This window comes from Ambystoma mexicanum, chromosome 3p, assembly GCF_040938575.1.
Source record: "Ambystoma mexicanum isolate Mex_15411 chromosome 3p, UKY_AmexF1_1, whole genome shotgun sequence".
NCBI classification, from domain to species: domain Eukaryota; kingdom Metazoa; phylum Chordata; class Amphibia; order Caudata; family Ambystomatidae; genus Ambystoma; species Ambystoma mexicanum.
Genome location: NC_090925.1, coordinates 469,491,575 through 469,516,704, shown reverse-complemented (window position 1 = coordinate 469,516,704; position 25,130 = coordinate 469,491,575). Strand labels below are relative to the sequence as shown.

At 44.2% G+C, this 25,130-nt stretch overlaps 1 protein-coding gene across 3 annotated transcripts in view; it reads right to left on the bottom strand.

The window, feature by feature from the left end:
- The window catches only part of ZNF217 (zinc finger protein 217), a 301,010-nt gene extending 277,105 nt beyond the window's left edge, over positions 1-23,905 (bottom strand). Inside the window, exons 1-2 of one of the 3 annotated variants that reach the window (XM_069651143.1) lie at positions 23,658-23,905; positions 1,594-3,424 (exon numbers count right to left, since the gene is read on the bottom strand). In XM_069651143.1, the coding sequence (XP_069507244.1) occupies positions 1,594-3,298 (1,705 nt within the window). In that variant the 5' untranslated portion in view covers positions 3,299-3,424; positions 23,658-23,905. The other 2 variants (XM_069651144.1, XM_069651145.1) reach the window with 2 other exon arrangements.
- Positions 23,906-25,130: the final 1,225 nt, after the last annotated feature.

The following is a 25,130-nucleotide window of genomic DNA, read 5'->3' as shown; positions in this document are numbered from 1 at the left end:
AAATGAAACATGGGAGTGGGACATACACCCAGTAAAAGAGAAGCTCTGGGTACGCATGGACGTGCTTGTCACCAGTGTTTGCTTGATTTGTTTATAGATATTAAAAAACAGACACAAACACACACACACAGGAAAGACAGAGCCATCATTAGATGCATGCAGACTATTTTTCTAATTCTCGTTCTGCCACGCCGTTTCCTTTTTCCTCACTTCCTCCTCTCCTGTACATCCATATTGAGGAAAGAGGATTCTAGACCACAAATTGCCACTCAATACCCCAAAATTGCAAAATTAGAATCCACTCTTTTTTCAAGGTTTATCAATGTAGCTCTGCAATGGGAGTGGTCCTTGTACTTAAAGTAGTTTTGCTCCTCTTAGACAGCACCCACCAGTAGCCACTTGGAAGATAATTCACTCTTGGCAAGTAAGAAGTGGAGTGCTGTGTGTATGCAAAGAACTGGTATCTATGCCCGGCAGCGGAGAAGAGTTACTTACAGCTAGTTAGCAGTCTTTTTAACCATGCTAAGAATTTGACTTGGCAACAAGTGGATGCTTTGGATTGAAGTGTTGATTGCTGTAATTCTAATAAAGCATTTTTGGTTTCCTCATTTGCTCCAGACACATGCTTTCTAAAACTCCAATCACGAAAAATCAATACATATATAGTTTTATTTAGCAGTTTGCTCTTGGTAGTCTTTAAACTAATAAAGCAATCGTTTCTTTTGGATAGGTCTCTACTCTTGGATCAGATGTTTGGCACTTGCTTTATTACGAAGAAAAAAAAAAAAAAAGACTAAACTAGTGTGTGCAATTCAATTGCTTACCTTTGCAACCAGTAGGAAAAAACCTTGCTAAAGTCTTATTCTAACAGAGCTCATCCTCTTTAAAGAATAACCCCCACCTCAAACCGACTGCCCTTAGATCCATAAAAGCATATTTAAAAAGGTGGGTACTTAGCAGGTTTTCAAAACTATTTGCACATCAAAAGAGCACGCTAATCCTCATATCATTACAGCCTGGTACTTGCATATCTGAGAACGCCACTCAAGAGAAAGGTTATTTATCTGCAAAACAGCCCTTCTTCAGTGGCATATTCTTTTGGGCAAAGGCAACCTTGCATCTCCAAATAGAAATGGGGAGTCATTCAGTTGAGGTTACCGGTGAGGCACAGTATAGATTATGTGTAGGAAAAACAGAATAGTTCTCCATCACTTACAAAATGTTGCCCCTACTACCTGCAATCAGATCATCCAATCAAAGGAGCAGCTGCGCTCAACAAAAGCTATTAGGTTTATTCTGTGCATCTTTTTCCCCCCTCAAACTCCAAATGTCTCTAGACAGACATCCTATGCAACCACGGAAAGTGAGCAAGTCATCAGCCGGCCTTTATCAAGGATGCCCATTTTTCCCCCATGGGATTGAAGTTGACCTTGCAACGAAAACAGCACACCAGAAATAGCACATAAGTAGAACAGGAAAGTTATGAGACTAGAGAGAAAATTAGAAAGTGACTGCCACCACAAAGTCGCAAATGCAAAGACAAATACGTTTAAATACAACATTAGGAGGTTTATTCAGAGTAATCCTTCCTACCTGAAGAAATCTGGAGTCCATCTTCCGATCCATCTTCAGAACCATCTTCTGTCTTATCAACTAAGCCATTGTTCTGCAAAGTTTCAGTAGAGTTAGGCGAGCGTGTCCTGGGTGGTTTTGCTTCAGCAGTATTAGGGAATTCAGAATCATGCCTTTGGTCTCTTTTATGAACTCTCGAATGAAGGACTAGCTGGTGGTAGGTTCTAAAGGCTTTCCCACAGTCCAAACAATGAGTTGGTTTTTCAATACTTTGCGATAACTTTGGTTCGTCCTCCAAAGGAACTTCACTGGTACTGATCTGCTCTTTATCCCCCAAAATGTAGTTTCCTGTACAATTACTATTTTTGTTCGACTTTACTTTTCCTGTATGCTCCAAGTGTAAAACTGGGCAACCATTTTCTTCAATCCAGATTTCACTTAGTTCTTCTTTATCAGAGCATGAATCATCGTTATCTGTACTTCCTTCTTGGCCCGGTTCTTTAACTTGGCCATGACCCACAGCAACTTTCCCTTTGGTAGCCAGCTGCCATGCTTGGTATGTACTAAACGGATCTAGTTCACAAATCCATTTTCCAGATACTTGCTCATTTTTTCCCTTTTCTACTGTGCTAGGCTTAAGATTTAAAGCCTTAAAGAAATCATTCCTGTGAGCCAACGACTTCTCTTCACTAACTCCACCTACTTCCTTCGATGTATCCTCCACACATACGGAGCCCTTGGTGTGTATTTTACTGTGCTCCATTAAACTGTCTTTATTGGGAAAGAGAAAGCCACAAACCATGCACATCTTATAATCAGTGGTCATTTTTCTGGTTACTCCTTCCTGAACCATTTCATTTATAGTAACTGGGCTTTCGGACACTTGCTGCAACTTGTGTTTTGCTCCAGCCTTAGTGGTGTGTGTTCTTCTGTGATTTTTAAGAAACCATGGCTCTTTAAACCTTCTTCCACAAATGTCACAGCGATAGGTAAAAGAATCTTTATGCTTCTTCATGTGAGCCTCAAGTGCAAGCGACTCAAGAAATGTTTGCCCACAGACTTTACAGTTAAAAAACTCTTCATTATGTCCTTCTTCTAACTGGGAAGGGTCTCTCATTTGAGTTTTAGCAATAGGACCAAGATATTCAGCTTCAACACACAAAACTGCTGGTTCACAAAGCGTTGGCCTATGCCGGTTTAAGACATGCTTTCCAAGTTCTTCATGGTGTTTGAAGGTTTCATCACAAAACATACAGTCCATAGGCATACATTCCTCCATAAGCATTGAATATTTATCTTCATGGTTTGATTGCAAAATCGTGTTTGAACCCTTTAGACACAATGACAAGTCTATATTTTCAAGCTGTGTCCCAACAGTACTGGCTAAGCCTTCTGGTCCATCCATGTATGGGAAAATTGGCTGAGGTGGCATTTTTCTAGTGACAACTGTTCTTTCTGCACAGTGCCGTTTCATATGGATTCTTAACTTTGATTTTTGGAATGTTTTATGGTCACAATAAGGGCAATTGTACGACTGTTGAGACTTCTGCATACGGAGAGATTGAACCAAATCAGTAGTATAATGGAAGGGTAGTCCACTTGATTTAAGAGCAGGTGGTTCGGTTTCACTTTTTTCTTTCTTTAAATGTGTACATTCGAAGTCCTCCAGGGAATTATAACTAGGAATTATTTGGTGCTCATTAGTCTGCTCAGTATAACAAGGCATATGAACAATGTGCAGTATCTTGTAGCAAATGTGTTATTTCACTCGGCCTCAGAAACGGAGAAATAATTGCGGAATGTGTTTTTCTCCATCCCAAAAGAAATTGCAGTGCTTCCAAGTAACTGGCACCTAGCAAAAGGAAAAGAAGTTAAATTATGACATTTGAAAAAGTTACTTGTTAATTTTCCCCATTATGGATATTACCTTGCTGACTAGGTGAAGAATCTCAGAAAATGACTGGCTTTTTCTACATTTCATGATTTTAAAAACATAATATCAGTTGTGCACGTAATAGCCAACTTTTAGGCAATTCTAAATAAACACATTAGGTAATTTAAGGCAGCAAAAGTGTTCTTGTGGCCTGGAGCTGCCAACAGCACATCCAACTCCTTTGCTCTCCCGCTCAATCCAAATTACACCCCCTTATACTTTTGCTTTACAGAGCAACCAGAGCACCAAGGGACCATGCAGTGACAATGCGCCGTATACGACATAACGCAACATATTAGTGTGTAGCGACTGACAGTTCATTTTTCTGTAAGGTTCTGATAAAGGATGCTTTTCTTACTGTCAGTAGCGACTGACAGTTCATTTTTCTGTAAGGTTCTGATAAAGGATGCTTTTCTTACTGTCAAATACTTGAAGAGCTCTGTGGAGGTGGATTATTAATTAAATAAAGTTTAGATGGCTAACTAGGATTACAGATTACTTTGCCTTCTCCATCATGGCAGAGAAAGTATAACAAATCTGCAGAGACAAATCCATTTCCGGACAACTCCCCCCCCCCCTTTTTTTTTTTTAAACACCAGTTGTAATTGACGAGGAACGAGATCCCATTTCTGCTTAGACAATATGCTGGGTATTTTGTTGGAATAGCCCACACTTGTCCCGGGTGTTGACATTCCTACTACAACAGACTTAAAACTTTTGATTCTTGCAATAATCTGGTTCCCACTTTTGTTGTAAATGGGATACAATACTGTCTATTTTCCATTTGAAACCTGACCAACTGGCCCACCACTAATATTAGAAAGTACCAACTCAGAGCTCCCAAGTCCAGTATGTTGTTGCACGTCCATTTGCAACAACAGTCGAGATACAAGCACACTAAAGGCAGACACAATAAAGCTTAAAATGCATCCATAGTGATGGCCACTTAACGAGACAGATCCTGGAACACTGCTCATTATCTGCGCCATTGCTCATCAAATAGTGCCATTGCTCATCAAATAGCTAATTTGCAATCTGCAAAAAGGAATCAACAGTATGGAACAGGACATCAGACCCATGTTTCTTATGGAACCTGACGGACACTTGGCAGAGAAACCCAGCCATACTGCAAGCATTTCATTCTTTGGTCTGCAGGCTTGACATCGCTGTGTTGATCAACAAATTTAGAAATTCAAATAAATATTCTGAGCTCCATCTTGAGCGTGAAACCGCCACCACCCAACCGGATGTATTTAAAACTAGCAGATCCAAAAAGCTAACTTCAATTGCAGTGCTTCTCCCCTGGAAGTCAGCAACTTCTCTAAATGGCCAAAGGATACGCACTCATTAAATTCTCCTCAAATTATCTGCAACCAGCAATGGGTATTTTGTAAAAACCAATGGGAGCAGATCAATGAATGGAACTACCCTGAACTAGAAAGGTTTCCCAGAATTCCAACCTCAGGAACCATAAATGCCTGTTGGAGATGGAGGTAAGCCCATTGAAGATACGCACACGCGGAATAGCATCAGGTTGCATTGCTACTTTGTGGGTTCTTTATGATGTACTTGTCTAACACTCCAAAATCCATTATTGGTCTGTGTCCCTTTTCTTCTATCAAAATTCCTTTTATATCTCTCCAGACTCACAACATACTGCAACTATACCCAGCACCCATTATCCGATGGCAAGGAACTGATAAGCAATAGAAAAATTAGCAATCATGCCTCACACCAGATTGGCAGTGGTGGGAAAGAGGATTAGATAAAAGGGTCAGACATCCGGGTTAATAGGTAAGAGTCCCTCGTTTGGTTACTTCCACTAGAAGCTCAAAGTGCTAGAAGATGGCTTATGCCGGTGGATGCGCATACCCATGGCTATATCAAAAGGAGCTCAAATCGATAGTATGGTCAATACCTATGGAATCACAAATATAGCTGTTCCACTACAAAATTTCACAACACTGCCTGCTGGTAAAGACAAGCTGGTTTCACTTCTCTAAAACCTGCGTCCACAGAGCGTAAGGTAGCGCAAAGCGCCTCTTCTGCAAGTAAATTCGACAATAGTCGAGTAAATACTTAACTTCCTATTGGATTTCCCCAAGAACAAATTCACACAAAGCATGCACCCGATATCCACAATCCTGTTAAAACAATATTGCAGCTGTATGGCTTAAAGACGCAGACTATAGCACTTTCATTTCTGTGGCTCCCAATTCCCGGGTTTCCCGATTAGGAGGAAAACTAGAAGCAGACGCTGCAACATTTTGGGCCTGTTTCACAGAGCATTTTCCAATGGGCATGCGCCATTTAAAAACACTTCTGTGAATTAGGCCCAGTATTTCCTCCTTGCTGATGCCACCACAACGTAGTCTGGCCTGGGCTGATTGATGATTGTGATGGGTCTACTGAGCCAAGTCAAGTAGCGCACATATGTAATTAAAGGGTTGGACAGCCAACATGGCTGCAGTGCAGGCCATAACACTCTTCCCCACAGAAGCATGAGTTAGTGTCTTCCTGTGTGGCTCGGGGCCTTGATCTGATTGTATTTGAAACGGATGACCCTGTGGCAACACCGTAGGGGCAACGGATGACCATGTGGCAACACTGTCGGAGCAGCTGATTTATTTTGAAATATTTTTATTGCCATTTTAAGAATGCAATAAGAATGAACAGTTACTAAGTGCTACTATAGGTAAAGGAAGGGAAGGGGTAGCAAAAGAGAAAAAAAACGGGGAAAGGGGAGGAAAATGCACAACAAAACGTAACTTAAACAACAAAGGTCGTCACAGTCCGCTGTCTCCTTCTGGGGCTAAACAAGTGGCGGAGTGGGGCAGGCAAGTGATCCGCCGAAGGGAGTGTTACATTTGCTAGGTAGAGTGGGTCGGGTTGTCATGAAGTTGTAGCTCCAGATGTGTTTCCAACAGTAGTGGATGGGTTGGCGTTGTTCACGGGGGTTTGTCGTCAGACGGATGAAACATGTCCCATAGAGACTTCCAGGCCTCATAGGTTGTGACCGGGCCCTCGCCAGTCCTGGCTATTCCATCTCCCCATTGTCTGGTCTCCGCCTCTGACCAGTGTTCTAGTTCCTTAAGCCAGCTGGCCTAACGGGGGCCAGTTGGGGTTTTCCAAGTAGAGGCAATTGCTCACTTAGCCAGTATGCATGCCATATTCATGAATTTAACAATGTGCCTGATCTTGCTAATCCTTGGATGGGATCCCAGCAAGCATTGCTTGGATGTCCATTCATAGCGGGTCAGTCCCGCCCTCCTGCATGCTTGTTCAATTTTGACCCAAAAATATTGTATCTTCGAACATGTTGCCATTCCTGCATCCTCCGAGTTGCACCGGGGCACAACGGGGCAGGGGGGTTTGCTGAATTTTGCAATTCTGTGGGGGGGTCATGTATGTTCTGTGGAGAACATTTAGTTGAATTTGTCTAAATCTTGCATTTCTGGATACTTCTCTGGGGGTGTTGTAGGATTCTTCTCCAGTAATGCTTGTTCCCAGGTCAGTTTCCCATGAGCCCTGCAAAACACCGCCTCTGGGGTTAGGCCTGTCTGCAAGCTGGGCATATATCCTGGAGGTCGGCTTCCAGCCATCTCCGAGGTTGTGCATTAGGCTAAGGGTCAGATTCGGTCCCGGTTCCTCCGGGCATTCGCTACATTTCTGTTTTGCCACTTCTCTGATGTTTAGGTAACGGAGTTGTTGGCCACTAGGGAATCCCTCATCCTGTAGTAGGAAGTCAAATTCACAGAAGGAGTTCCCAACGTACATATCGCCCCAGGTGTAAACGCCATGCCTTTCCCATAGTCTGACGAGTGCTAATTCGTCCCTATTGGAGCAGGCTTCATCAGTTAGTGGTGTCTCTGGGTAATATGGGTTCTTCGTCTTCTGCAGTTTCAATGCCCTGTCCAATACTTTACGACCCAATTGGACAAGCAGGGGGACCTCCGGCGAATGTTTCCATCAGACCCAGAGTATTTCTTTCAGTCGCACCGTTGCTACTAAATGACACAGGAGATCGGTCTCTGAAGTAGGGTAATCTGCTAGCCATTTGGCCACGAAGGTGAGTTGGGCCGCCAGAAAATATCTTTCTAAATCTGGACACCGCCTGCCTTGTATGGTAGCGTTAGTGCATCTAGGGCAAGCTTGAGCCTGGAGCTCCCCCACACTAGGTCTTTCAGTAGTACGCCCATCTGCCGGAAGAAGGTGGCCGGTATGTAATAGTGGATATTCTGGAAGAAGTACAGGAAGCGTGGTAGCACTATCATTTTAGTGATGGCCCATCAACGACAGTGGGAGCCTGGTCCTGAACTTCGTTGATTTTTTGAGCCTGTGGACTGCTACCAGGGTGTTGCCCCCGTGCGACTGCTCGGGGGTGTGCGAGATGTTTATACCCAGGTATCTAAATGTGTGAGGTTCCCAACTTATCCCAACTTCTGGGAGTGCTGATGTTTGGGTCCCTACTAGCCCCGCCAGTGGGAATATGCAAGACTTCAGGGTTGAATGATATCCCTGTTATTTTTTGCTAAGGTTTTTAGTACCTCGAGGATCGTGGGTATATTGTGTTGGGGGTCCCTTAGATAGAGTAGAATGTTGTCTGCATATAGGGAGATCACATGGTATTGGTCCCCAATTTTTATGCCCGCATTAAAGAATGGTTTCCTAATAAATATGGCCAGTGGTTCCAGCCCAAGGATATATAGCATAGGAGAGAGGGGGCATCCCTGCCTAGTTCCCCTCTGTATGTCCCATCGTGCGGACACCGTTCTCCCCGTTTTTACCCTGGCCCTCAGGGTGTTGTAGAGAATCTTGAACCAGTGGATGAAGTCCCCGCCCAAGCCGAAATGGTTTCAGGGCGGCTAGAAGCCACTCCCAGTATATGGAATTGAACGCTTTGATAGCGTCCCAAGAGACTACTGCGTAGGGTTCCTGTGAGCTTGTCGTTTGTGCTATAATATGTTGTAATCTGCGTAGGTTCTCTTTTGTGCTGCGGCCGGGGATGATCCCTGTGTACTAAAGTCCCAATAACTCTTGCCAGTCTATTGGCCTATATGGTGGTGAGGATTTGTATATCGTAATTGAGGATGGCTATTGGCCTGTAAGAGCCGCACTCTGCAGTAGGTTCCCAGGCTTGGGTATGGGGGGGGGGGTAAGTAGGGTCTCGTTCATGCTACTGGGTAGTTCTGTTTCAAAGGCTTCCTTATAGGTCTCGTGTAAGATTGGGGTTAGTTGAGCAGCAAATGTTTTATAGAATTCCGGGGGTAGCCCGTCACTCCCGGGGGTTTTTACCGGAGGACAGTGCTTTAATCGCCTCCTGTACTTCTTCGGTTGTGAGCTCTTGATTTAGTGCTTCTCTCTGGACCTCATCTAGCTTGAAGAGGCCTATTTCTTCTAAGTCATGGCTGTATAGGTGGGAATAGAAGGTTTTGAAAGTCTCATTGATCCCCGTTTGTGTGGTCTGTGCGGCTCCGGACTGATCATGGATTTCGAGGATTGGGAGTTTCGGGTTCTCTTTTGCACAGCCACGACAGCAGCCTACCTGGCGTGTCTCCTTCCAACTGGGCCCTAGGGGTTTGAGGGACAGTCAAATTTAGAAATTCAGGGTTCCTGTCAGTCCTTTCTCCCTGTGGCCATTTCCCTCGAGTTCAGGAGACTTGTGAGCCATGGTTTCCAGTCTTCTTATACTCTCCTCCCAGCCCTCTAGTTCCTTAAGTGGCTTCCGGACCCCGCCAGCACTAGCTAGGATTTCCCACCCCCCCTTACTACCACCTTCAGGGCTTCCCATACGGTGCTCCAGCTGTTCACACTTCCCCACGTTATTGCCAATGTACTCCTATTTTGTCACAGAGCGCCTCTGTAAATGCCCGGTCTGTTAAAGCGTCCGTTGGCATCTGCCACATCGGTATGGGTGGTCTGGGGCCCTTTGGTTTCCAGATCATGAGGAGCAGGGAATGATCAGATTCGGATCTGCCAAGGTAAGAGGCGGATTCTATTTGGGGGAGGTGAGCCTTGTCTATCAATAGGTAGTCTATGCGGGTGTATACCTCATGTGGGGATGAATAATATGAGAATTTCCTACCTTCTGGGTGCAGGTCCCTCCAAACCTCCGACAGATCAAGTTCATGTATGGTGATTCTTAGAGCGGAGAAAAGTTGGTTGCGTCGGAGGAGCGGACCTGTCCAGGATAGGGTCATGAACGCAGTTGAAATCGCCTCCCCACATGATGAAGCAGTCTCTGTAGGGTGCCAACTTCTGTTGTAGTTTGGTAAGGTATGCAGTGGTTCCGCAGTTGGGGGATGTATGCGTTGACTAGGCACACTTCCTTCTGTTCAATGCTTCCTCCGAGTAGGAGGTATCTGCCTTCGGGGTCCGCCTTGACTTCCGCGACGAGATGCGTTTCCTGGAGCAGTGTGATGGAGACCTGTTTTCTCCTCAAGAAGGATTTTATCCCGTTTCTGCGCATGTACGTCTCCATGCCCCTGACGTTCCATGTCAGTATCTTAATATCAGCTGCCATGTCTATAAAGTTGGTCCCCCTGGCCCGTTGTAGCGCGCCCCTTGGCTCCGTAAGATAGTTATGGTGAGGACAGTTAGACCTTTTGACCATAAAAAAAAACAGATAGAAACGTACCAAACTTGTCCAAGTGGACCAACTGCACCAAGCAGTCGTGCAGTTTCTGTTTTGATCGGGTGCCCCCGCTCTGTCAAGGCCCTTCCGGGTCATCTCAAAACGGGTAAGATGCGTCAGGAACGTGCCGTCGCGAGTCCATTCGCTGGGGGGGGGGGGGGTTTGTTACAGGACGGTCCGATGCATCGACTCATCCTGTCTTGTGTTATGGAATCCATGGCTTGATCTGTGCTATCCATTTATCGTTGGGTGATCCTGTCTGGTAGGCTCAGCGTGTGGATCACGGCGCCTTATACTCACCATCCGCCAGGTTGTTGTGTTCTAGCCACATGGTGGCCACCGCCGGCGATTCCCAAAAAATTGCTCTGTCTTTGTATATTATCTTGAGCCTCAGGGGATACATTTGCATGTATTTGATGTTTACCTGGCGCAGTCTGGCCTTAATTGGGATGAAAGAGTTCCTTGCCCTTTGTACTAATGAGGTGTAGTCCGGGTAGACTCGACCACAAAGCCTTGTGAAAGATGGGCAGCGCATACTTCTTGTTGTAGGAGAGTTTCTAAGAAGATGGTCAGGTTGGAGCCTTCCATTCCCTCCGGAATTCCGAGTAGGCGTACATTGTTGCGCCAGGAGCGACCCTCCGCATCCTCAGCCCTTTCTTTTCAAGGAATTTGTTGCGTTTCTCGAGCATAATGTGTCTGAGGGTCTCTGTTGACTCCTTCTGTGCTGCCTCTGTGGTGGAGACGCGGTCTGTGAGATTGCATAGGTCCTGTCGTATCAGCATCACATCTGCTTTCACTTCCCCGATTTTGGCGTCTATAAAAGAGCGTAGCCCGCTGATGGCCTCCAGTATCTGGTTCTCCTTGGCTTTCTCTTCAGGTGTTGTAAGTCCCAGGCCGGGCTCCTTAGCCTGCGGGTCCAGATCTTTGGGTTTGCCTGCCGTGAAGGACCTTAGTAGTGAGTACCTTAGTAGTTTAAGTTCCCATAAAGATGTGGAAAAGGTTATCCACCGATACCTTAAAGCTCAGAGTTATCTGATATTATGTCCTAGCATTGCAGCTAGGAATTGTTTGAAACTAAGATTGAATCAGCTACCTGTTTGGGTTAACCTTGGAGCTAGGTATAAAATACCCCGTGTGGCACGTACATGTAGGATCTGTAAGAGTAGTGTACAATTGGAGACGACACAACACTTGTTCGCAGAACATGCGTGGCTGCGCCCAGAGATAATGACAACTTTTGGCAGCCAAGTGCATAGTTATTAGACTATCCAAACACATGCATTCTGGACCCATTGCCTGAACACGGATAATGTGACAATGCATCTTGCTTTATTTAGGCTTTTGAAAATAATTAAGCAATATGCCCCGAGCGGCGGGAGCATTACCGACTCAGGTAATGCCCCAGGGCCTATAGTTATACCCAAGTCGGTAATGCCCCCGCCGCTCGGGGCATATTGCTATTAGTACCCCAGCCCGCAATATCTGCTTAACGGGGGCACTTAAAGCATTTTTTCTGTCTCGAAACGCTGCGGACGAAGTCCATTTTCCCTTTCGATGGAGGCCATCGGGAGCGGACGCGCTGGGAACAGAAGTGTTCCTAGCGTATCCACTCCCGAAAAAAAAAGGAGCAGAAGGTTAAGTGGGGGTGGAGGGGAAAAAATAAAGTAAAAAATAAAATACAAAATAAATAAATCAATACAAAAAAAACGACCTGCTTCCCTGGTGGGGGATGATGGAAGCCTCCAGCCGTGTGGCGGCACGTAGAGGGGATGGCCCCACTTCGAGCCTCTTCATTGGCTGACGGGCTGTCACGCCCCCACCGAGGACAAACAGGCTGGAATCCTGGCCAAGAATCGAAGGATTCACGGCCAGGTAACGACCCGGCGAGAGCCAATCAGAAAGCGTGTTGCATTTTGCTTCACTCTCGGAAGGTACTAATAAGTAAAATGCTCTTAAAAGATAGTTAGCCTAATAACTCTACCTAATGTCTATGGTTAGAATGTTTTATACTCCCATTCTGACAATGAGTTTAAAAGGTGTTTTAATTGTCTAGACGCTGGACTAGCTTTTATAATTATTGTTTTAAAGTTTTGGTATCATGCATCTATCCCTGTGTTTTATAGAAGTTTCTAAATTGTGTTCATGTTGATGTTAAACCAATTTGGTGAATGTTTAACCCCTAATGCAAGGATAAGGTCTTAAGGGTAAAGTTATATGTTGTCACTGAATGTAAATGGTTTTATTTTAGTTAAATCTCAATTTTGTAAAGGTTTTATAACTGATTACAAATAAATATAAATAAATAACATAAGACTCATACCAAAGGGTGCATTTAAAAAAATGCAAGCCACTTATGAGCCTCGACCACGCCCCCCCCCTTCGTCTTGAGCAGAACTTTCTTAAATTCCAGAAGCTCCACAAAATGTCCTCTTTACCTCTGCCTTCCCCGCCACCCTCCTCTGCTAATCCCACAGTTGCTCGTTTGGTGTTCAGGGCCCTGCATCCACGGGCCCCGACCTCCCACACCGAATCCCCCCCAGCTTCTGTCCATCCTTGGCACTTAATGTGTTGCTCACCCACGAGCACCACAACACCTATCCCATACCCACTCCCTTCTGCACTTGCACATTCTGAACACTCAAGGCATAGTAGGTTAATCTCCCCCTCCCCCTGTATTGATCAAGATAGTTTTTACATCCCCTTGTCCCCACCCCACCCCTTTTGCCCTGTGGGCACTTTGAAACAGGATTTACTTCCGGTATAAGAGCCTAACAAGCAAACAATATATGAAAAGAAAAAGACTATAGTTGGTCTGACCAATTTCAGTATGTTGGTTTTTAAATTTAGTACGCCTTTTGAAATGTTGTCATTGCTCAGCCAATCTGGTAGTGGGATTTTGAGCACATCCTGGGCACCATTCCCTGGTGGTTGATCAGAATGTTTGTTCCTAAACAGCAGGGCCAACCAGAACACACTGCACCCCTCCACCTGGCTATTGCTGGTGTACACTTCTTTCGTCCCTCAGTACGCCAGTGACCTCTACAGCACCACTCCCCAAGCCTAGACTAATTTTTGTATACCAAGGGTGCGCCATAGCCTCCCTCCACCAAAAATGGGCGCTACAGCTGGTGGGCATTATTTCACCAATAGGTTTTTAAAGCATGCCTGAATAGCCCTGGCTTCCCTCCTGACCATTTAATCAGGCTGCCAGGCACCTGAACAGCATGAATTGCACCCCTGTGGGTTCTCAATACTAAAATGACTATTAATATGAACTTTCAACTGTATAGAATCACATTTTTAAACAGTATAGTTTGTCACCAGTATACTTTGAAGGGTTCAAAATTGCTGAGAGCCATTTAGCTCCTGGTTCTAGCTTAGGAGAGCCTGGTTAGCTTGACATATGTATACTAGCATGGTCACACATTATTACCGTTTTTGTAGGTTTCGAGGGTCTGACTCCAGGCATGATGTTTGCCAGACAACTTGGGATTAGTGATTAAAATCAAATTAATTGTATCCATGTTACAAATCCCTAAAAACATAGGTTATTTCATGTGTTCTGAATTGCAGAAAAATAAAGAGAGTCCCTTGAAAATGAGGCAGTGTCGAAGGAAAGAAAAGAAATCAAGTGCTGAAGAAAACTAGCCCAATCCCTAGATTATGGTTGAAACTAGACTAGGGGAGAGATCAGGAGACTTCCGTTCAGGAGCTCACTATAGAAGACAAACATTTATATTGTGTCTCTTTGTAGGAGACTTGATTGCCAATCTGATTAATTAATTCGTTATCACATTAAATAACCCATATATTAATTTTTGGTTCGTTTCGAGTTGCGAGTCTTTACATTATAGGATTCAATTGTCTGCACTCATGTTGTGTATATGTATTGCAAACTGAAGAGAACGTTATTGTGTGTAAAAGTATGTATTGAACATGTGTTTCACACATGTGATGATTTGTATGTTATTGGGGATTCGGGTTTTTCACAGAAAAATCCTTCTTTGATAAAAACGTAGTATTGTTAATTATAAACTCTTCGCGCAATTTTTTTTCAACCTTAAACACATTTGAACTTGTTCACGTATTCTGATGGAGCACGATCTTTGCAGCGATGTACCTAAAAATCTTGACCTACAAGGCAAGGCCTGTCCCTTTTTGCCCATCAGCAGTTTGAGTTCACCATAAAGTGCAAAACATCACTCTGCTTTCAATCATGGGTAGATGGTGCTCTGTATGCTGTTATTTGACCAGCAATTCCCTGTGTTCTACTGCTCCAACAGTACCGTCTAATAGATTAGGATTGTTTGTCCATCAAAATTTGTGAATGTTCTTCAAGCCCCCTGTCCCCCTGAGGATGTAGGGGCCCCCAAAATTTACAACCATAAAATTACAGAAGACCAAAGGAAAAGGCCTACCTCCCACTCCACCTCACGATAACAGAACACACTGGTTTTTAACTCCTTTTCTGAGAGCTCTCTCATCAAATCCTTTAGCAATCTTCCAAGGTGAAGACTATATTGCAGTGTAAGAAGAATTGAGGTCTTGGACGTAGATGTTCTGACATTCCCATTTCTCCAACTACTTATATGCTGCATAATTATTCTACTGAGAACCCTACAGCTAATATTGTCCCAGTCACTGAATTAAGTAGGATTCACTAAAATAAAAAGTAACGAAACAGTGCTCCATCAGCAAGTTCATAAGGGTAACTACATGCACATTAAAAGAAAAAAGTAAACGGGACAGGGTACAGAGCAACTTGCTCTGAAAGCTTGGTCGTGCAATCTTAAAAAGGGTCTCTAAATGTAACTGCTACGGCCGAACCCAAGCACCCTCTTTGTTTTGCCATAGTCAACACATCAGAAGATTCTCAACAAGTATCGCTTTTGGATGATGGAAAAAAAAGAAAAAGTGAAAGTGTGCTGAAGACAATGGCAAGTACCGCAGAACCAGCAATTTAACAATCAAATCTACACATCTAAATGAACGAATATCTTAAGAATACTGTACAAGTAGTACCAGATATGACATCAGGTCCTATGCGATGAGAACTATAAAATGAAAGAATGTCGATCTAACAACCACTATGGCTACTGTTAGTCTTAAAATAAGGTCGGTAGAAGCCCCATCATTTTTGGCTTCCTGTTAATTAAGCAAAGTGCTGAGAGCCATAGTATTTTGTAAGTGGTGTGGGATGTATTGACCCACTCCGCTATGCTCTGCGGCATCACCCTGCCAGTTATGGGGAAAGTAACAGCAACAATGGTGGCAAAACACTTGTGCGCGCAAAAAACCTACAAAAACCGTGTGCTTCAGCACACAAAAGAGGGATGCACAACCTGCCACCCATGGTGCATGTGCAGTGGATTAGAGCACACCCTGCAGAAATGTGCCAGTGGGTCCCATGACCAGCAAACAGACTGCACAGAGAAAGAAGCAGCACTTAAAATGAAACCCAAAAATGTGCCTACAAATGACATTTGATTTGTTGCCCAAAAACTCCAAAATGCCTATAACACAACACTTCAACATTCACAACCTTGTCTGGTGCTAAAAGTCATGTATCAAATGAAACATTGTGAAACATACAAAGTCTGAAAACTGACAGCCTCTATGCCAAAATCTGGGTGGAGTAACGGGAGCTGCCTGAATGATAGCTGTCAGAGGAGTACTGAGGAAGCTTTAAAATGACCTAAAATTAAAAAGTTTGCTGAATTAGCAAACAAACAGGATTTTTGCCAAAAAGGAATACAGAGTTTAGTTGCGATGTTCCCAGATTTTAAGGCCAAGAAAGAAATGTATTTATATGTGATGCAACAAATGTGGGTTTTGCTAAGTTTAAAAGTTAATTAGCTTGGCTGATGCTGCAAAAAACTGGACAAGCAGGTTTTTCTCCCAGAAGGAGGGCCTTCCTCAGCAGAAACTCACTGGGGGTGTTAATTGCAGGTTAGAACAGAATCTTGTCTACAGAAAGCAAGGGAACAATGACAAGGCTGCAGCCCAGGAAAGCGGAAGTGTGAAAGGGGTCATAAATGGCCTCTGGAAGAACAAGCAAGGAGGGGGATGCCCTGGACTGCAGGGAGACAAAAAGAGGCGGAGCCAAACGACCATCAGTTGCAAACATGAAAAAAGAACACATTTTTAAAAAGACTCATAACTTGCTATTCAAAATGGTGAAAAATATAAAAAGGACAGTTGTTAATTTAATTTCTGGCTGCACGCGTCAAGAGGTGGTAGAACTGTGTGACATGTTCTGGACAGGAATGGCCAGATGTGGTTTTATGCAAAATGTATTCCGGTTAGAATTATGAAAATGTACATGCATGTCCCTATGTTAAACACGCACATTTGTGGAAATTCGCATAAAAATGGGAAATTGTATTCATAGCGAAAAGGGCAAAATTTTGTATAAAGTCGAGACGAGAACCCACCACTGCAGAGTTTTGAGGAATAGCTGCCATGTAAAATATGGCATCTTTGTGTACGATTTGTATAAAGGTGACCAATGTAGAAATGTAAATTTAGTATCAAATCCGATTTTGAGACAAGTGGCTAAAGGGAGGTCTCTGAGGATTGTAAAGCAAATCATAAAACATGACACCACCCAGCATTGATCTAATCACTCAAATTGCAAGGCGGAGATAAAATTTGGTCCAATCCCAGCTGACAGGGGCAGGCTTAGCCAAGCCGGAACACACACCCGTTTTGTGACGTCATTCTATAGCATAGAGACAGCTAACAACATATAGGGACTCACAGATCCAGCCGCCTTCCTGATTCTGGCAAAGCACTCTGATCCAGCTTTCTACATCCAGATTTAAATATTCTTCCAGATCCAGATGCCAAATCTCTGGCCAGCAATAGACTATTGATTTCCAGCAAGGCCCCAAATCTTCAAATGTATTCTCTCCACTCATTAAAGCGCTGTGTGGTGTGAGAAGGCCTTTTGAACAAGTATCCAGAAATTCTCTGGCTTGCCTGAGGAACTCGCCATCCAGCTGATCCAAATACCCACAGAGTAGGAGAGCAGAACCTGTGCCAATCCTGCGACCGGCCTATAGGATCCAGTCCTGTGCCTGAAGTGCTGTCTTTCCTAGACCAGACCCAATCCTGACCAGAGCTGACGGTCCCATTTAAAAATATATCCAGCGAGTATGAATAGGAAGAACTGTGGCCCATAGCATATGTGCTTTGCATAGTCGTATCCCTATCTCAGACCCATCGTATCTTTCATTATGAACCAGTATTGTTAGAACTATCTTTGCGCTGACCCTTTTCTCATCTGAAGAAGTCGAGTTTCCTTATCAGGTGGGTCACCCTGATCCAGTGACTGATCTCCCTGTGTGGTATTCGCTTCTTCATAGTCATTCCCTAGTGTAAGCAAACCCATTTGTTATTTTAAAAGCGCATTCCTGTTTTCCATTCTCACGCCTATTTTACAAAAACAACCTTTACTAAAACCTTCATAACTCCCTCAGTTTGTGATAGAAACGAAATTTCAACTCCTACTTGCAAATCGGTGCGATTCTCCTGTTATCGGGCAATGAAAAGTTTGCCGCGATTTTAAAAATCCGAAAGGCTTCCACGTGTATAATAGCTCTGAACTGCTTCCGACTTGGACCTTAATAGGAATTTATAACAATCACTATTTTTGACCATATTTTGTGTTTTTGCCTAGTCCATCCTAAAGACAATCTTGAAGGCCAGACTGACAGCTGAAAAGTCAATTTCATTTTTCTCTTGTGTTTGCTGGGGGAAAGTGGGACTGATATTCTGTTTGATTTGTGCCATTCCGGAATACCTGCTCTCTCCTCCCATCTCTTTACATTGCTTATTGGTGGTTAAGGGGTGCTGCAGAGGGAACTGCTAACCACAGTGCTATCTGATCTGAACCCGCACAAAAGTATTATTTTCTGTGCTGCATTTGTTTTGCTTATTACCTATTCCCAGTGTATCTATTAAAACATATTGTGATTACATTTTAAATACATAAATATTTACCTTTGCAAACCAACCGATTCCTGGTTCAGTGTGACCGGGGGGGCGGGGTTCCAGGAGAAGGGTGTGATATGAGTGGTATCTCGTTCAGAATATTGAACTTTTAGACAAAAATAAATAAGGGTTTCAGTTGTGCACTACATGCTGGGCTTTGACTTGGGTGTGTGCCGGATTGAAATCACTTACAGCTGGCGGGGTGTAAATATTTGATAAGTGTGTGACATTGTCAAATAAATAGAAGATTCTGGTTGAGGAGGGGGTGCAGAGTTCCATACGTAGTCAAACCCCAGTGTAGAAGCAATTTGATGGTTCGCACTGGGCAGCAATCGGTGAAGTAGTTTGTAGAGTGAGTAATGTAGGAAGACCAGGATTCCCAGTGGAGAGGCGGCTGAGGGAGTGGGGGGGGGGCGAGTGGGCAGCAGTACCTTGGGGGTTAGCAACGGCCCTGTGATCTGCAATATATGTATTCACAGCAATCGGGTTTAAGGACAATCCAAAAAAGAAAGGCAATTGGTGACCTTCCGTCCTTGAATGGTTTAGGGGCCCTCACTATCAGAGGTTCCACTATTTGAAACCCTGTTGACTGGTTTCACTGCGGGTGTTGTCACGAAGCTGTGCAGGTTTTTCGGGGTTTACATCGAAGTGAAGTGTGGTGCTGTTTTTCCACCATGTTCTTTCCAACAGTGTACGTTGAAGGTTTATATTAGATCAGTGTTTTATCAGGAAGCAGATGGTATGTACCCATATTCTGGTACTTTCAAAGTTAAAGCAGGGTGGACTTGTGGCAATGCCCAAAGCGGTAACCCACGTTGGTCGAGCTAGCCAAAGAAGGTAAGAACACTGTGTTAAACCCTTAATGAGAACAGAACTGTATGTTACTTTTGAAAAGCATGCCCTAACAGGTCACTGTACAAAATGACATTCCAAACAATAAAGAAGTTTTAAAAAAATACCACAGTACAGTAACAGATTATAAAATGGGGCCATTCAGCAAAAAGCAGTGTTGCATAGCAATTTGCTAAGGAATTATGTAGGTTTGCTAATCAAATTGGCACTTGTGTAGCAAAGCTAGCTATTTAAGTTACCCTGTTCATTGAAAGCACAGCTTGCCCTTCGATCCTCTCTCACCCTCGGGGATGTCTTCAACCTCTTGAAATTGTGAAATTGTATTAAGTTAATGCTTTTCTTGCAAAGACCAGTATGTGCCATATATATTTTTTTTTTAAACACACTCATGCAATTCCAGTCCTAAAAATGAAAGTTGTTACATAATGCATAATACTGTATAACATTGCCTCATCTCCATGCTTTAAAGTATCTTTAGTGTATCTAAATCTAATAGTGTCATTTTGTTGGGGAAGATGCATCATATTGATGAGTGAACACTATTGAAAATGTACATGGTCACACGTGCTTATGGTGGCAAACCTAGTACTGTAATGTGCTGGTTGAATACATCTGTGCAACTGGTTCTCAACCCATGAGCTGATCCCATACTCCTCGACATTCTAACCTCCTCACCCTGTGCTTTATACCAGCTACCCTGAAAGCGAGATGGTCTCAAACTATAATATTCACCCTAGTTTGCACAGTTCTCTGCCTGCTATGCCACCCAATCTGCTTAGTGTCTTACTTTATTTCCCCTTACATAATGAATACAAAAAGCTAACGATGTTTATGCAAAGTAGTGATCAATAGTTCCATCCAGCCTGTACATCGACAGACGTACTGTACTACCATACACTGTAGTTAGCCTCCCAAGCTTGCTTTGATCTATAATTACGATTACATTATATACTAGCACCAGCAGGAAAGAGCTGTCCAAACTGTTTTCAGACCCTTTTTATCTTATGTATTTATGTGTCCAATCGTGCAGCTAACCTTTTACATTTTACAGACACTCATTCAAGACTCGTAAAGGCTTTTAGCGCACTCGAATAGTTGAGTCGAATTTAGGATGGGCGAGTTCCATTTGCATGGGTGTTGTTTAACATTGCCTTTGTTTGCAGTAATGTCCAAAAAAAGGTTTCACTGTGCCTGGCCTCTGGGTGGCAGTGTGCCAAAAACAGTGGGTTTGTGGTAACATGCACTATTTTACAAAAAGTGCATTTACATTTTTCATCCGTTGCCATGGGTCGAGTGCATGTCTCTTAGATCGAGTAGGTAAACTAAGTTGCTTGACCTGCAGGTCTAGCAGCAATATAAAGAATTTGCAAGGCCTGACTCTTCTCACGTCTTACTTCAATGGAAGCTAACCATACACAAGAATGAGCAACAATACACAAGACTGCTGTATTGTTGCTCATTTTATGTCTTAGGTACAAATAACTTCTGGTGACACTAAACATTAGTACAACATTGCTAATCAATTGGGTTTTTTTGCTAATCAAGAACATTTTAATGAGCAAACTGCTAATCAATGTTTTGAAAAACCAAATTTACACCTTGTGCTAGACCAAAAAGTGTCCCCGAGTAATCAGAAGTAGTAAAGAGGATCTGCAACAACACACCTAGCATTTATTCAGGGGTAGGGGGGGTTCAATTAGGCACGTTTCTGTTTTTGGGAGCATTTGCTGCTTGTAAACCTCAAACTACCAGTGACTTGAAGTTTCTCCGTTGGTTGGACCCACCTAGGCCATGCAGGCAAGCTTGTATACTGCCAGTAACTGTTTTGTCTACAGATTTGGGTCTAGCTGAATGGCAGGAGCTCGACTGGACACATAGGAACTTGAATTATTCTGCACTAACGGAAAAAAATATTGAGTCAAATAAGAAATGGGTACAGACCGTCCATTTATACGATGTGGGCACGGACAAGATACGAGTTCAAAGAGGGAAAAAAGAAAACACATGCCAAATTGGATTTATCATTTGGGGCACGGCAACGTTACTGTGATAGCATATTTCCCCTTAAGTGCCAAGGACGAGTATGCTCGTCCTTTTTGCATAGACTTGCATAAAAGCCTGGCACTTAAGTTAGAAGCTCTAATATGGTACGAAAACAGCGCCGTGCCTCCAACCACAGGAAGTCGGAAACAACTGTCGAGTTAGGAATACTACGTCTTTTAGTGGTATATGCACATATAAAAATCACCTTGAATGTATAAAGCAGACCCGAGGGGCTTTTGTTTATATCGGCTACACTGCCAGCACTCGAAGGAAGCTGTTGCTACTCTGCTACGTCTTTTGTTGCGCCTAATCTCAGAGCAGGTTACTCAACTGGGAAGAAGGCTGAATCAGCTAGAAAGAAAACCAAACGCAATATCCGGGGGGGTGGGGGGAGCGCAGGTAGTAATGATATGGACGGCGTATTTAAAAAGAAAATTAGGGGTTAACAAAGCAGAATGTATTAATACTTCTGGGATGCATGCGATCACTCGCAACCATTCAAGAAATGCATGCAGAATTGCGAGCACATGCCAAAAAATTAAATCATACTAATGTTTTCCACCTGCCCGTGTTGAGGTATACGAAACAGGATATTTTCCTATACGCAGAGAACAAAAGTCCCAAGAGGCGGCACGTGTCTTAATGGCAGCAAAGAGAACAAACTGTTGGACGGACACTCGGGAGAGCGCTGCAAACATGGCGTGTAGGCATCTGCGAGCTATTGTCATGTGAGACGGCGCCAATACCTTCGCAGACCCCGAGCCCGGCTCCAGTGACGAGTAATCATTAGTCAGCGGCAGATCAATGGCTGCTGATCATTTGGGATTTGTCTCAGTGCCGAGGTTCCCCGGTGCAGTTCCGGCGAACATTAGGCAACATGCAAGCAAGACGTCCTGGAGTCTTTAATCTCGTTTCAAACAGTCATCACGGGAAATCCATGCATTAACACCCACCCCCTTCCCCCTGCCCGCGGGCGACCCGGGTACAGGAAGGAGAGTTCACATTGCTCGGCACCCCGATGGGTTCTTATCTGCAAATGGTGCCTCCTCTCAAATTGGATAGTACGTTTATAACATCGCTCGTCAAGGTAATCAGAAAATCAGGCCACATCAGGGCTCCGCGTCCATTCATCAGCTGGACAATGGAAAGCCAACTGCTTCATGCCAGGCGGCATGGAAACTGCCCAGTACAACACAAGCAAGAAGGCACCGGATCAAAAAAAATACAACAGCCGCTTGCCTGGCTCACCTAGCCACTGCTCAATTTAACGTAACTTCATAAAAGGCCAGGTCAATAAACGGCGACTTGCGGTCCTATTCACGGACCCGACCGACCCTTGTGTGGTGGGATTGACACAAACGACAATTTTTACTTACACGACTTCCCCAAAGCAAGAGTGGCAATTAAACGCCGTCAACAAATAGAAACGAACGAGATCAATAAAGTTTCTACAAGAAGATGTCCTCTCACCATCTCTTCTTTCCAATACGTGGGCTTTAATCCAGCAGGAGGGGGCCTGGGGGCGGCAGTTTGAATCGTTAATGGACAGAGGTGAAAGATTTGGGCAGCTACTGTACCCGTAGCAGCAAACAAGTGTCCAAGGAGAGGAACAATGATCGAGAGAAAAAAAAAACTGGTTTGTGAAAGAGGATCTGAATCACTGAACTTTGAATAGCTGCTTTGCATAATGCAAGGCTCCAGCCCTCAAGCGCAGATCCCGATATCCTACCTCAACTTTGGGCAGTAGTTGAAGGGATTAATGGGGGCGGTTTATGGAATGGCTCCAAAAAACGTCATTACGGCTGCGGTTGGGGGTACAATAAGAACATAATCAGGTTTAATTCTTCATTGCCCGGGATAGATTGTATATGTTACTGAAGGAGTTGCATTTTTTGAGGTTGTGCGGAAAACTCGACTGTGGGGCAATGAGGGGGGTGAGGAAATGCATGCAGACGCAGACTAATTTTTAAGGTTAACTAGCGCCTAGATACTTTTGAAAGCTAGGCTATTGTCTATAGGCAGAACTGGAGTGTGGACGCAAGGGTAGACATTTGGGGTGAAAGAATGGCTCATGTTGAAGGAGGTTTAAATGAGGCTGGGGGAGATTATTATTAGTTGGCAGGGGGGTGGGAGCGGATGGGGCTGGGGGTTATATATTATAGCGTGAATAAGGTTGGATATTGAGGACCCGCGTGGGATTGTTTATGCAGGGGTGAGCTGTAGAATTTCACAACTGGGCAGTGGGTGTGCTCCTCTATTCAACACTCTGTGGCATCAAGTTCAGACCCTCCCTCCCCCTCTCTGAGCCTGCCTGCATTTACCTGCTACTCCCCGGATACACCAGGCTCCTCCCCCCGCCCGCGGTGCAGAGAGGGGATCACACAGCACGCGCTTGCCATTGACTATGTCTGCCAACCCCAGTCCTTTTGCGTTATCTGGCAAGAAGAGATGGCACTCGCAATTCTCAAACACCTTTTGCGAACCAGGACTTGTTACACGAGCTACGTGAATAGAAATTAAACACGCCAACGCCGTTCTGTGCTCAGGCACGTCATTATGTACTGTGCGCCCAATAACAGCACACCTTAAAACTTGAAAGCAGACAAAAACAGCCGTGCTGCGTATTACCTCCGACCCCGCTGTTGCCCTCAGGCCGCTGGCTCGCTGGTCAAGAGCTGTCGGGAAGCCCCGCTGCTCTGCCCCATGGCGGCGTCTCAGCGCAGATGCATGCTATTTCCCGGTGTGCCTCCGCGCTCCCTCCTCCCGCAGCTGTTGCTTCCTCCTTCTTCCTCCCCCTCTCTCTCTTTCAATGGGGCGCGCTCGCGCCGGGCCCGCTGGCCGCGCGCTCACCCCCTTTCCATCAAACTGTTTCCCAACGACTCCTCTGCACCTCGCGCCCAGAGGAGAGGGGGTCGTCACGTGACGGCCCCGGCACAAGGAAACTTTTTACTTTATTAAAAAAAAAAAAAACGTGTGTAACGCTTGAAGAACTACGCACGTGCTTAAATGGACCACTGCAACTTTGAAATGAACAGACAGCAAATGCGTGCCCGTCCCGTTTGATAGTGTCGGGTCACATAGTAGAAGTGGGGCCGGTATGATGACTTTGTTGAGAGTTGGCGCGCGCCCGGGCGCGCTAGCCCAGAAGCGGTTGATGGGTGACGGTTGAACGCACCCCCTCCTCTCCCTGCCGTTGAAGGTGAGGGATGGGTATGGAAAGGTAGTCCGAGTTTGTCCCCATATGAAACAAGGCTCTTCGTTGTGTCAGTCAGCAGCTCATCAAATATACCTCAGATGTTCCCCGAAAAGACAATGAGACCCATAATAATTGATTTTTTTAAAAATCTAATTGATCCTACTTCTCCGTTTCATCTATCCATTCAACATATATAACGCAAAGTACACTTGCACAGTACCATGTAAAAAGAGTGCAAAATAATTCCACTGTTCCTGCTTCTAAAAAAGAACTGTTACCTTTGCAGAACGAAGCCTTCTTGCCTTTTCTTATTCCGTTTGACCTTTTTTATTTTCTAAAATTGGCCGATGTATAACAACCATAGTTTTTCAAACATGTTTAGAAATCTGCATGAACGAAAATGTGCATAGCAAGCAGATAATATCAATTCACGCCAAGTCTTCCCAATATGAGCCTTTTAACCGTAGGCCAGGTAGTATATATTGAAAGGAGCACTTTATGCCTCCTATATTGAGCCCAATGGCCTACAGGACGATTAAGAGTAGTTTGATGCATTTTACTCACCCTAAGTACTATTGCGCCATTTTATACTAAAATCAATGGGTGCTGCACCCTGCGATTCTAGGAGAAAACCCCCCAAATTATCTGAAAGTGCCTGGTGCGATTTGTTCAGCATAATATTATCGCCCCTTCATAAAACAAGATACGTTTGTTCCAAAGAGGATTACGCATCCGTGTCTTTCCAACCTCCAGCCGCCATTGTTCTCGCAACAATTGCCTCGTTTACCAGAGGATAATTATATCCACATTTACCACCATCTCCGCCGAATACAATACCATCGTCTTGCAGCGTGACGTCATCATGTTTTAATATTTTGTGTTATTCAAACCCAGAAATTAGTGAC